The 14,079-nt window shown below is 34.5% G+C and overlaps 1 protein-coding gene across 1 annotated transcript; it reads left to right on the plus strand.

Moving 5' to 3' along the window:
• The first annotated feature begins 1,003 nt into the window (after positions 1-1,003).
• On the plus strand, positions 1,004-9,664 carry ACDO1 (Protein kinase superfamily protein). Its single transcript, XM_059604109.2, has 14 exons — positions 1,004-1,453; positions 1,920-2,126; positions 2,624-2,713; positions 2,844-2,990; positions 4,814-4,978; positions 5,232-5,372; positions 5,475-5,654; positions 6,133-6,328; positions 6,670-6,797; positions 7,624-7,695; positions 8,114-8,226; positions 8,319-8,466; positions 9,073-9,142; positions 9,427-9,664. Exons 1-14 carry the CDS (start codon positions 1,133-1,135, stop codon positions 9,489-9,491), a joined length of 2,043 nt encoding a protein of 680 aa, XP_059460092.2. The 5' UTR covers positions 1,004-1,132; the 3' UTR covers positions 9,492-9,664.
• Positions 9,665-14,079: the final 4,415 nt, after the last annotated feature.

Consider the following 14,079-nt stretch of genomic DNA (forward strand, 5'->3'; position numbering starts at 1 on the left):
TTACAATGTAAACAGTGAATAGACTAATCAGTCTATTTATGATTTACATTAGATGAAAAAAAAGTTAAGTTGCATATTCTACTGTGGACGAAAAAGTACTCATAATAGTTAGACTTTATTATTATTAGAGAATTGGCTATTCTTTTGAAAACGCTTTCACCAAACTAAATAATAGAAATATGTATTTCATTTTATGTTTTATCATTCCCAATAATAACTATTTATTTCTTAATAGAATAGTCATTTTCGAGTACCAAACATGTCCTTATAGACTTTAGACTCGGACCAAGTAATTTTATCTATATGATATTATTGGGAACGAAAGGGTCCAAAGGGATATTGATGCAATTAGTTTGGAGGAGATCGCAAATGGCAAAAACTTTCTAAAAACAACCCACCCTCTAAAAGAAATTACATTGTAGCATAGCATGTCACTTTATTAAAACTTTATAACCCAATTTGTAACCAAAAAATAAATAAAATTGTCCAATAGAGAGTAGGTCTACTTTTTTTCTTAAAAGAAGAAAAAAAAAATACAAAATGGTTTATATGATATACAATTAACTTTATGTAATATCAAAATAAATTAAGATATTTCTAAGGTATGTTAAAAAACAATTTAATTCTTATAGTCAACTTCCATTCACTAACTTAGCCGATTATGTTAATGTGACACACTGACACTGACTTAAATAAAACATGTGTTACAATTTTATTGGCTATGATATGTCATACTAACATAATCTGTTAAGTCAATAGACGGAAGTTGACTATATGAAGTAAATTTTTTTGTAACGGACTTAGATATCATCAAGAGCTAATTGCAAATAATATAAATCATGTTGACAAATTTTGCAATTTTTTCTTCCCAATGGGAGGGTGGAAGACAAAAATACCAGCACTCTCCTTTGCGTGTTTGTCTGAAATTTATCTTGAAATTATTTGAATATGCAATAACGTTTATGTGGTTGCCAATCTTCTTATATATCGTTACACAAAACGGTATATTCCTTCACTCTATAAACTGCTTTTTCTGAAGCTCCTGCTGATCTCTCTTAACCGCTTCCCTCCACCACCACCGCCTTCTTTCTCTCTAATGTACCTCTAGGGCTTCACTTCTTGCTCAACAACAATGGATTTCATCTCTACAAACTATGCCAACGCAGTTCCTTTCTCTACTGACCACAAATACGCGCCATCTCAAGCTCCTTTCCATGCCGCGGTGCTGAAAAGGAGCAAGAAGAGATCGTTGCCTGTGCGAGTCTCCAATTTTGCGGCGGCGGCTTCGGAAGCCGGGGGTTTGGTTAATGGCGCCACGGTGAGGAGGAGCTTAGCAGCGACGAGAGAGAACGAGGCCCGGGCCTTGCAATTGGGCAAGTCCAGCAGTGCCTTGGAGCAGCTCGACATCGAGCGTGGCGTTTGCGTGCCATTTCGCAAGTACTCTCCCGAGACAGTATGATTTTTCTTTTAGTGTGAAAAACTAGTTCTTAGCAACATGAAGTTTTGACATATTTGTTATGTATTGGTGTGAAATAGGGCTATTATAGGCGATGATTTGGTAGAGGAACAATATCACGGTGCTTGAATGAAATTTTGCTGCGTAATTGCGTTGAATTTGGAGTAGAGTGGTGTTTTCTGGAATTCGGATGTGAAAGAACTTTTTTTTTTTTTTTTGGCGTTAATCTGGTATTTGAATTTGGGGTTTTGTTCATTGATAATTGGGTGAGGAATAAGGGCTTGCAATATGAATATGACAATTTGTTCGGTTTTATTATTGTTGCTTTTGATAATTTGGTGAATAATAACTGGATAGAGTAGTCAAATATGAATATGAAAATAGTTAAACAAAGTCTTCTTCAATTTGTTATGCATTTACCTCTAAGTGGTGGCAGAGTTTATTCTATTGTTGTTGGTAATAGGTGAGAAATAAGGTATTGGAATCCAGAGGGGCTGTTTTGTCGCTAATTTCTCGAGGTGTGGAGATAGTGTGGAATTTGGGGTTTTACTGGTCTTCGTTGATGTATGATTGCTTTGTTGGAAGAGATGAAGAAGTTGTTCCTTATCGTGCTCGGCAGCTTAGGACTCTCCTGTGTGATTTGGGACCTTCTTTTATCAAAGCAGGCCAGGTTTGTTGCGTTTTTATTGATTTGCTTCAGTACATATCTACTTTTCTTAGTTGCGTTCCATTTATTTAACAGTAAGTGTTTGTTACTGTACTCTACATCTTCAATTGGTCCATTTTTCGCTTTTTCCTGTATGAACCTGAACTTAAATTGTTATTAGTGTACTGTTTATTCTTGACGATCAGACTTCCAAAACAGTATCTTTCTTCTTCTTCTTTTTTCTCAGTATAAGTATTTTGATTTTAACTGACTTGTACATTTGGGATTACTGGTGGCTAAATGAAATGATGAAAAAAATGTCATTTATGGAAATTTGAGCTAAAAAATACCAAGTTTCTCCTGATTGGAGGAGATTTATCCCAGCTTCTTCATATTATTCATCCTGATTAGAAACTTCTCAATTATGGCATCGAACTTTGAATCCATAATGTTTGCTCAATTAGCACGTGTGTTTCAGTTTCATGTTTCCCTGTGATTGAATATTGTCCATGTCTTGCCAGGTTCTTGCAAATAGACCTGATATCATTAGAGAAGATTATATGAATGAACTTTGCATTCTTCAAGATGATGTTCCTCCTTTCCCCAATAAGGTAAAAGCCCATTTTGTCAGTACTTTGCTAAAGCTAAGCACTTCTATTTGTAACGAGCCTTTTTTTTTAACCCTGTTACATATTGGGATCAAATATTTTTTAAGTAGCGTATGGCTTGACAATGGTTTAGGTCGCTTTCAACATCATAGAAGAGGAATTGGGCCAACCACTTGAAGCTGTTTTCAGTAAAATTTCGTCGCAGACAATAGCAGCTGCAAGTTTGGGTCAAGTGTACCGAGCTACTTTACGTGCCTCTGGAGAGGATGTGGCTATTAAGGTTGTACGAGGTTTATCCTCTCTCTCTCTCTCTCTCTCTCTTTGGGGACATTCATGGTTTGGGATCTATTAGTTTTATAAAGGTATTGAACTTCACCTTCAGTGGATATATTATTGTTTACTGGAGCTAGAGTGATTCATACCTGTTGAAGTCATCAGCTTCCTATTTGCCATGTTTCCTGTAGCTGTTGCAAATTCTTTACATTGTTACTAGATTACAGTGCCACTTACATAGTATAATAAGGAGGCATCAAAGGGATGAAATTGTTTTCTTTGAAGTTGTTAAATCACCAATTGTCTATAAAATTTAAATTCATTAGAAATTGTGTTTTTAATCATGGGTTAATTACCTTTTTAGTACCTAGGTTTTCACATTTTTATTTTTTCTCATATAGATTTCAATTCATATTACAGATGGTACCTAATTTATGGGTAAATACCAATTTACTACTTTTCATTACCATTCTGTCAGCCAAACTAACGGACTATCATGGGGGTGGTTTCAGCCACCCCTGCAACCCGTCTTTGGATGGCTGAACCACTCCTAAGGCCCTTGGGGGTGATTTGGCCACCCCCAATGGCCCAAAAGGGGTGACCGAAACCACTCCCAAAAGCTTTGGGGTGTCTCGGTCCCCCCCTAGAGGCCATGGGGGTGGACGAACCACCCCCAGATTGGCTGGAGGGGGTGAACCGAACCACCCCTATTGTAGTCCGTTAGTTTAGCTGACAGAATGGTGATGGAGGTACTAAACTGGTATTTACCCATAGGTCAGGTACCATCTGTGATACAAATTGAAACCTAAGTAAGAAAAAATAAAAATGTGAAAACCTAGGTACTAAAAAGGTAATTAACCCTTTAATCTTTTAATTTCTACTATAATATTCCTCTTCACATGTGGGCATAGACGAACCTTTAATTAATAGGACTCAACGTGTGGAATATTGATTGAAATGGGAAGTATAATGTAGAGTGAAGATTCGAACTTAAGTCTATTGCTATACTATAAGTCATTAGTTGTTCCAAAAGATTAAACTCATAGGAAATTATAAGAGAAATGCTAGGGGTGCTAACTCTTTTACTAACAGAGGCTTACTAAACTTATGTGTAGCTCATTCATTGGAGAAAAATAAAACAATTAATTAAGAGAAATGTAATGAGTACCCATGAATGAGCTACACATCAGTTTAATATGCCTCTGTTAGTAAAAGAATTAGTACCCTTAATATTTCTCAAATTATAAATTTAAGAGGAAACTTCACTTACACCCTCTGAAGTATAAACGGTTTGCAATCATAACTTTGAAGTTTAAGAAAATTTGCAATGTTGGTATTCATATTTCATCCCCTTTTAATTTTTTGTTAAAATCCCCCTTTTTTTTAAATAAAAAATAAACCCACAGCTGTCACCAAAGCCATGGCTGGTCGTGGGTCGGTCCAAATCCACATCTGTCCATGGGTCAATCCAAACACACGGTGTGGCTATGGGTAACCATAATTTTCACCTTTTTTTTTTTAAATAAAAAAAAAAATTAAAATGGCATTTTAACAATAAATGAGTGAAATTGAAAGGGGTTGAAACATGGAATACCAATAATTTTTAAACTTCGAGGTTATAATTGCAAAACCGCTTGGTACTTCCCGAGAGGGGGGGAGGGGTGTAATTGAAGTTTCTCCTAAATTTAATCATTTAGTTAATATTCTAACAAAAGTAATTGAGTTTTGATTTAGGGCATGTTGTTTCTTTGTAAGCTTATGTAGTTCTATAGAGATTTATTAACTATGTAGTCTAACTAATTATAATTCTAAATAAACATATATTGACAGGTCCAAAGACCCCAGATAGAGCCTCTAATTTATCGGGATCTTTTTCTATTTCGTACTCTTGCTTCATTTTTGAACGGCATCAGTCTACAAAAACTAGGGTGCAATGCAGAGCTGATAGTTGATGAATTTGGCGAAAAGCTTTTGGAGGAGCTTGATTACACACTGGTACCTTTCAAAACTTTCCTCTATTTGGCGTTAAAGTTGTGATGTACTTAATGATTACGAGGGTAATCAAGAACAACTTTAAAAAAAAAAAAAAGCACTAGTTTAAAGCATTTTGTCTGCATAATGTTTATAAACATGGCTTTATCATCATCACTTGCTTGATAATTGAGCTACCCGTGCAGATGCTTTCAGTAATTTGTTTTACTTTTATATTTGATTAAATGTAACATGCTGTTTCTTTTCTCTAATTCAGGAAGCCCGTAACATTGAAGATTTTCTTGAGAACTTCAAGGACGATCCAACTGTCAAAATTCCTCGGGTTTACAAGCAACTTTCAGGGTCACGTGTTCTTGTAATGGAGTGGATTGATGGCATCCGGTGCACTAATCCACAGGTTTGACTATCAAGATAGATGATGATATTTTGATCTCTGTTTACTTTGCAAAGCAACAGATGTCACTTTGTGTATTAATAATATTTCCTTCATGCAAGTCAGGCTATTAAGGAAGGTGGCATCGATGTAAATGGATTTTTAACAGTTGGAGTTAGTGCCGCTTTGCGGCAATTGCTTGAATTTGGGTTATTTCATGGAGATCCACACCCTGGAAATATTTTTGCCATGCGTGATGGACGTATTGCATATGTGGACTTTGGGAATGTTGCAGTGCTTAGTCAGGTAATGTGTGTTTTGCCAGAGACAATAAGTAGACCTGTATGCATTTGGCTTCATTATGCGTAGTATTCATGGCTGCTTTTAATAACAATACAAGCTCATTGCACCCTATGAATGACTCAATTACAATAAATATTGAATGTCTTAGAAGATTTCTGATGTCTATTTTGATAATTTTTAAACATATGGAAACATGACAGATTTTTTACTGATTCTTTTCATATACTCTTTTTTTTTAAAACGAAAAACTTTGATACACTCTTCTCATGGGTCCAAGTGTTGATGTACAACCTGGTAACCGGGCTCCCTTGTAGAAGCACAGCACAGCCCACCCGACAAATTTGGTAGACTTTAAGGATCTGTTAGAACAACGATCAAAGATTAAGATTCTGCTATGTTTTTACTATCTTTTAGGCAATCTGATTTTGGTTGGAATAGCTTTCTGTTGGACCCACTTAATGATTGCTTTTCAATCTTTCAGCAAAATAAACAGATCTTGATTGATGCTGTTGTCCATGCTGTAAATGAGGACTATGTTGAGATGGCAAATGATTTCACCAGGCTTGGCTTCCTGACTCCTGGGACTGATGTCTCTCCCATAATCCCAGCTTTAGAAGCAATCTGGCAGAACTCTTCTGGAAAAGGACTCTCTGATTTTAATTTTCGAAGTGTTACTGGTAATTTCTCTCTCTCTCTCTCTCTCTCTCTCTCTATATATATATATATATATATATATATATATTTGCCATAGTGACCCCTTCAGATAAATCACCCTGCTTCCGATTTGATATAGTAGCATGAACGGTCTTTGAATGTCATGTTTGCCCCAGCATGTAAATGTCTCTCATGCTTATTCAGAATTTGTTGAACTATTCAAAGATCATATTGATAGAATTTACTATTCAATCCCCCACTAGCTACCTCTGATATAATTTTTCCCCATAATTTTTTTATTTTTTATTTTCCAAGTTACATTTTGTGGTAACACGCTTCACACGAATGTGCATATCTGCTGCAGGGAAATTTAATCAATTGGTTTACAATTATCCGATCCGTATCCCAGAGAGGTTTTCACTTGTCATCCGTTCCTTATTGACTCAAGAGGGAATCTGTTTCACTCTACAGCGGGACTTCAAATTTCTAGAGGTAAGGATAAAACTTCTTGTTTCCTTATTTATGTTTTGTTATTAAATCTTCTTTTGAGTTTGTGTCTGTCGTATTTTAGAAGTTATGATATATTGTAAATGGACATAAGATTATCATTACTATTATAATCTTAATACTCAAGGACAACTTTCAGCTGAAAAGAAAAAAAGGGAAAAGAGGAAAGCTCATCAGCGACTGTTGGAATGTTTTTTCCTTTATATTTATTGAGCTATGGCAGTAGCTTGTTATATTACTTATGCCGCTAAAAATTGCAACAGAGTATTAGTCAACAGTTTCTTACTCGCACCTCTTCTCTTTTTTTTTTTTTTTTTTTTGGTCCTCATTTTTACCATACTGTTTTTACACACAACTCTGGCGTCAAAACTCAAGTAGTTTATTTCTATTATCTCACTTGTCCTATATCTTAGATATATAAACGTCAATTAGATTTATCAAGCTAATTTAATCAGTAATTCAGTTTGCATTTCAGAATATATTATACCTAAAAATGTCTGATAAGATGAGCTTTGGTTTACCTTGTTAATATTGTCACCAACTGATGCTTTTGCCCTAGTCAGGTTGCAAGCATATTTTTATGTTAACACCTTAATATGTATGCCCCCGGTCTCATGATGAGGATTGTACTAGTTTATTTTCTTGTAGATATCACCAATTCTGGTTTTGCTGAGATTTTTATTCACAAACTACTCTACAAATATTTTTGGTTAATTGCTACTATAGAAGCAGTGACTTCGTTAGATGCAATGTTCCAAGTTTTATCCTGATTTCTCTTTTCACGTCATTACTAATGTTAATTATCAAATAGGTTGCCTATCCATATGTGGCAAAGCGCCTCTTAACAGACCCAAATCCTGCTCTTCGTGAACGCCTCATACAGGTAAGTTCAAAGCCATTCTTCTTTTGAAAATTGATTTTGTTTAGAATTTTCACCCGTGTTGGCATGCATGTTCTCAGAACTAATTTGTTTGAATATGAATGTGTATATTTGAAGTTCGAGAAGCTTCTAACTTGTGCATGACTGAAGAAATTGATTTCTGTGTAGTCTTCTTTTTTCCCCTCTTCATATCTTTTCTTGATGAATGGGAGCTTTCATTAAACAAACAACTAAACACAATACAAAGAATAGCTATAGCTAAACACTAAGTCTTCATATCAAGCTATGGAATAGCGGTTATATATTGGTTATTCGGTAGAGTTCTATGTTTTTCCATATGTCAATTGGCCATTTCCTAGTTGCTCACATATAATTGTTTCTCCAGTTGCAGCCTTTGATAAAAGTCTGCTCCTTGTTTTAGGTTCTGTTCAAAGATGGTGTTTTCCAGTGGAAACGGCTTGAAAACCTTATTGTTCTTGCTAAGGAAAATGTTGCCAAGATGAGCAGCAACCCGGCATTGCAAGTAAAGCAAAAGTCTGTATCTTGTCATGGCCATTGGCCATTAGCTTCTTTTGTTTCCTATTCTGCGTGAGAGTTTTTTATTTACTTGTGCCTTCTTTATACAGGAAAAGTTCAAGAGACTGGCAATTTGAAAAAAAACTAGACCTCACAGATACAATCAAAGATGGAGCTCGCCTTTTCCTTGTTGATGAAGGAATTCGTAGAAAGCTTCTTCTTGCTTTGACTGAAGACTCGAAGCTTCACATTCAGGAGGTCTGTTGATTTGAACTTTACTTTTATTCTTGGAAAAATTACACTAGTCCCTTTGAAATTTCATCTCAATTGCAACCTCCCCTAAACTAGAAAAACTTGCAATGAACCCTCCAAACTGTTAGTCCCGTTTTAACCCCCACTGTTAGGATTTTTGGTTAACTTGGATGGCAAATGCGTGAAATGTCTATTATACTCCCGGTGAGATGTGTGAAAAATGTCAAAATACCTCCTGAAAGATGTGTGAAAATACCAAAATGCCTTTAAATTAAAGAAATTTTTTTAAATAAATCTGGAGGGGACTCATGGCTTGGTCTCCCCCCCATGGAGAGCCACGGCTGGGTCTCCTAGCCTTTTTTATTAAATAAATTGTATTTTTGTCATTTTCATTTTCTGTGAAATTTTTTAACAACGGGGCTAAGAGAAAGGCAAGCAGTTTGGGGGTTAATTGTAACTTTTTTTAAAAATAAAAAATAAAAAATAAAATAAATGTGAGGCATTGCTATTGAGGTGAAAGTTGAGGAGGGCTAAATGGAGTTTTCTTTTTATTTTTTATGTTCATAATACTTGGTTTACAATAATTCTAAATTATGAATGCGTCTTTTACAGCTTGTGGATGTTTATAGACTGGTGGAAGGCGATATAGACATACCTTCAGTAGCTGTGGAAGTAGTACGAGGTAAGCTTCATTAAACATTTTGAACTTAAATGACAAATTAATTAATCAAGTGGTTCTGTGGCATGATGATGTAAAACTCTTTCTTTCTTTTTTCATATTACCAAACAGTTTTTTTCATTTTTCTCTCACAAAAATTCAAAACTCCTTTCACCTTTATATTCATACCAATCAATTCTTATTACTATTCAAACAAAACAAAAATAAGAAAAAGCTTTTCCAAACACGCCCTATATCTTTTTAATATTCGATGTTTGCTGCTCAAAATTTTATGCTGGGACTTTCAGACTTTCCAGCTGTTGTTCGGGATGTCATGCTCTCCTGGAGTCAATCAGTTTTAGCTGACAGGTGATTTAAAGCTTTTGGCTTGCTGCATAACAAAAAGAACCTTGTTTCATACCAGATGAGTATCATACAATGTCGACTTTTACATCATTCTTTATGTAGGTAGTAGAGCTTGTTGTTACAAGTTGTAAAGGCCAAGGAAATGTTATTATAAGAAAAAAGAAAAATTCATATTGCTTCTGTATAGAAACCATTATTTGGTTGTATAAATAACTAAAGAAGTTAAGAGTTTTGACAGGCAAATTAAGAATTCAAGATCATATTTTGATGACCAAGAAAGATAGCGACACCTGTGACCAAGAAATAATTAGAATTCTTTCCGGGTCATACATGTCCTTTTTTTTTTTTTTTTTTTTTTTGGTCTGTACTACTATTAATTACATTTTTATTTTACAATTATCTTACAATGATAATATGGCAGACTCAACCAACTCTTGATTTTTTGTTTTTTAATAACAAGGATTGATCTCATGGTTAGTTGGAAGTGTCACGTTAGCATTGTGGGATAAAAATGTGGTTTATAGCTTTACCCTTCTTTTTTGGGGGTGCTATTATAAAATAAATTGTGAATTTGTAAATTAGGTTTATGTTGGTTGTTAAATTATTAATTAAATTCTTAATTTTCTATCATTTTTAGCTTTTTTGGATAATTGGTCATTTAAGTTGATATGGAAGCAAAGATTTTGAATTCGAACTATACCTTCATCTCAATTAAATACTTATGCTTTTAGGATAATTAATGATATACCATTGATAAATTTAACAAATCAACAATAGTTACAATTATCTCAACATGTGGGTGGGGACATTTTGGGGAACGAATAGGCTTATCAGATAAGACGGCAGCGACTAACCGGATAGGCGGAATTGAAAAAATTTTAAATTTTGAAGGGGTGCATTGCAAAAATTGAAATATTGGGGGTCGAATTGAAAATCGGCTCAAACTTTGGGGAGTAAAGTGTACTTTTTCCTTTATTTTACTTTTATATTCAGTTTATTAAATTAATATCCATTATTATATGATGTAATTTTCACATGCATTTTAAAAATTCAATAGGGTTGGTGGTCATTTGCAAGCAATAATTCTTATTATTTTCTAGGGTTAACTACTTTATTAGTAAAATTTTGAGGGGTGGCCAGCCACCCCATTTTGGCCAAAGGCCGATCTGGGGTGGCCGAACCACCCCAAGGGCCTTGGGGGTGGCTCAGCCCCCCACGCCGAACCAAACCAAACCCTGAGGTCCCCATCTTCTACGCCTGAAACCAATCTGCAACCCACGCAATCCATCGCCGCCCCCATGCAACCCACAGTGTCTGCCCTATGAGTATTCTTGTTTATATCGCTATGACTATAAACACTTTCTTCCTATTAACAAAACATCCCCTTTTTCTTCGCTCTTCCAGAACCGGTACAGAAATGGGTGCTTTTTTTACGTTGTTTACCTTAGTTACTAGGGGGTTTTAGGGAAGACCTATGTGGGGCACCTTTTGGGTGTGGGATGCTCGTTTAACCTCTGTATTTATCTTGTTTCTTATTTACCAAGGTGCACTGCATTTTCAAAAGCTTTCTGTCGAACTGGCTTCTATTTCAATCTATGCAATGAGTGAAACGTTTGATCTCAATTTGATTTGTTCCAACTATATGGAACAAAATCTAGCAATGTGAGATGTTTCAGTTTTTTATGAAGATGATGACGATAGGTTGGTGTGGACAATCGGTTGCATGGGGGCAAAGATGGGTTGAGATGGGGGCTAGGTTTGGTTTGGCTGGAATGATGCGGGTGGCCGAACCACCCCCAAGGCCCTTAGGGGTGGTTCGGCCACCCCTAGACCAACCCCCCCCCCTCCCCCCCAAAAAAAAAGGGTGGCCGGCCACCCCACAAATTTTCAATTTTTTTTTTTTTTTTTAGGTTTACTTTTTTATTATTATTATTTTTAATTTTTAGGACACGTGTCGCAATATTAATGGAGATGATGTGGAATTCCGTTAATTGAGACTGGCGGAAACTTAACGAGGTATCGATTTTGTATTTTTCCATAGGTGAGGTATCAGATTTGGCTATTTTGAAGACATAGGGGGAAACAAATAAAAACATGTAAACCGAGGTACTAATAAAATAGTTAACCCTATTTTCTAAATTGAAAACCTACAATTGATCCTTAGAAACATCCTAGCAAACAAAATTGTTCAGAGAAAGAAAGAAGGCCATTTGTTGGAATCTATTTATCTAATGCTTCAAATGAGCTGTTACTAGGTGTGTCAAAAAATACCGGAAAACCGGGGAATCGAGGAACCGATTCCGATTCCGGTTTTTGGCACCCGGTTATAACCGGCCAACTGGGTAACAGGGTGATATATATATATATATATATATATATATATATATATATATATATATATATATTGCTTTTATTTTTAGTTTTTAGTACTTGTTTTTATTGTTTTCTTTAGGTTTGTAGTTGTTGTGAGGTGATATCTTTTTTTGTTGTTGGTTTGTTTACATATATTATGTAGGGAAATGCATGGTATTTTTCTAGTGTTCTCCCAATTGTGATGTGGCTTTTAAAATTACCAATAGATTAAAAGTCAATAATGATTCAACGGTAATTTTAAAAGCCACATCACAGTTGGGAGAACATTATGAGAACACCTAGCATTTTCCTATTATGTATTAGGTAGGCTTTTAAAATGATTTTTTTGGCATTTTAAAAACTTGGATTTTTATTTTTTTAAGGCCCATATAGGCAAAAACATTGATTTTTTTAGGATTTTTGGGCTTTTTTTAAGTTTTTTTTTTTAAAAAAAAAAAAAAATTATTTGGAACAATCACAACAAAACCTAGTTTATTGGGACAAAAAGGCTAATAGTTGTTTTTAAAATGGGCCAACTGTGTGCAAAAAATGGGCTTATTTTAGGCCCAATACCTAAAATAAGCTCAAAATACAAATTTTTTTAAAAACCGGTTACCCGGTCCGGATAACCGAGTACAAACCAGAACCAACCGGTTAACCGGGAATTGGTCACCTAGTTCCGGTTTCCCAAAATCAATAACTGGGGTACCCCAGTTCCGGTTCCCGTTTGTACAATAACCAGGAACCGGAACCGGGTTGACATCCCTAGCTGTAACTCTTGGAGAAATTTGATTAATCAAGATTTTCTAGGGATAACTCATTCATGCTCATACAAAAAGGTTGCATTGGCCTATGACAAATTTACTAATTGTTGATTCAGCTTTGGTTTTTTTATTTTTTATTTTTTTTTTATTTTTGTGCATTCAGAACACAATTTGGGGTGTCACACATCTTTAATTATTAATGTAACACTCTTACTTTGAGTCTTTTGCGAACAAGAGACGTAACATCAACCTTATACGTAACCATTGGTCAAACATCACATCTTGGACATCTATCATTTCTTGTTAAATTATCCCATCAGTCTTTATGATAAAATGCTTTACAATGTTGGCTAAACATTGTAGCGAAAGGTCAAGGATTATGCCCCATCACCATTGGATCAACTATCAAGCATGCTTAAAGTTCAAAGACAAGTATCTAGGACATTACAATTTTGATTATAATTTCATACAAATTGATGTAATAATCTGTGTATTATGTTACTTGTTACGCCAGTAACTGGTGTGACAAGTGCCACGTCAAAATATAATGAAAATTATAGTACCACTAATATGATTCAAATCTAAAATATTAGGAAGTACAAATTCTCATAAATAAGATCATGCAAATTAGGCAAAGATTTACCCTTTGGAGTGTTAAAATATCAAAGTAGGTTAAGTTAAGAGTTTCTCATTTAATTTAATGTCTAGTTAAACTTCTATTGCAGGGATTTACTATCCTCTTTGGTAGAAAGTTTGTGATATTTTAACAAGGATCATGAGTCTATTGGTTGATACGAATGTAGTTAGCAAAATTTTAAAACCTAAAATCCCATTTTTCTTTGAAAAAGCTATTAAATTGGTCGTAATGATTTAAATCGTTTCTTATAAATAAAAATTTATTTCATTGCTCGCTGCCTTTTGGATGGAAGAATCTATTTAACGGTCCAAAGAATGAAGAATAATGAAATAAGATTTAAATAATAAGTTGCAATTTGAAAATGACATTAAATATAGTGACTAATTTTATTTATTTATTTATAATTATTATTATTATTATTATTATTATTATGATTTAAATAGGTTTTGGCAATTGGTCATAATGATTTAAATCGTTTTTTATAAAGATTAAAAAAAAAAAAGGAAAAGACTGGATAGAACACTTGTGCAGCGAATATTTCAAGCAGCTTAGCTAAAAGACTAATATTAGCTATATTTAGCTATTATTGTTCTTTTTTTTTAGCTCCAATAGAGTAGTTTGCCATTAGCTAGAATAGCTATATTGCTACAATGAATAGCAATTTGGAGCTATTCACGGTAGCACACTAGATGAATAAAATATTGTTTATTTTTCTTTTGTTTATTGTTTCTTTATTTTACCTCTTTTAACCCAATATCTTTTATTTCTTCTGAACACCTTTTTACATCTGCTACGTCTCTCTCTCAAACACAAAATTTATCTCTCTCGCTCACAAAATTTCT

Source organism: Corylus avellana, chromosome 9, assembly GCF_965113065.1.
Source record: "Corylus avellana chromosome 9, dhCorAvel1.hap1.2, whole genome shotgun sequence".
Classification (NCBI taxonomy): Eukaryota; Viridiplantae; Streptophyta; class Magnoliopsida; order Fagales; family Betulaceae; genus Corylus; species Corylus avellana.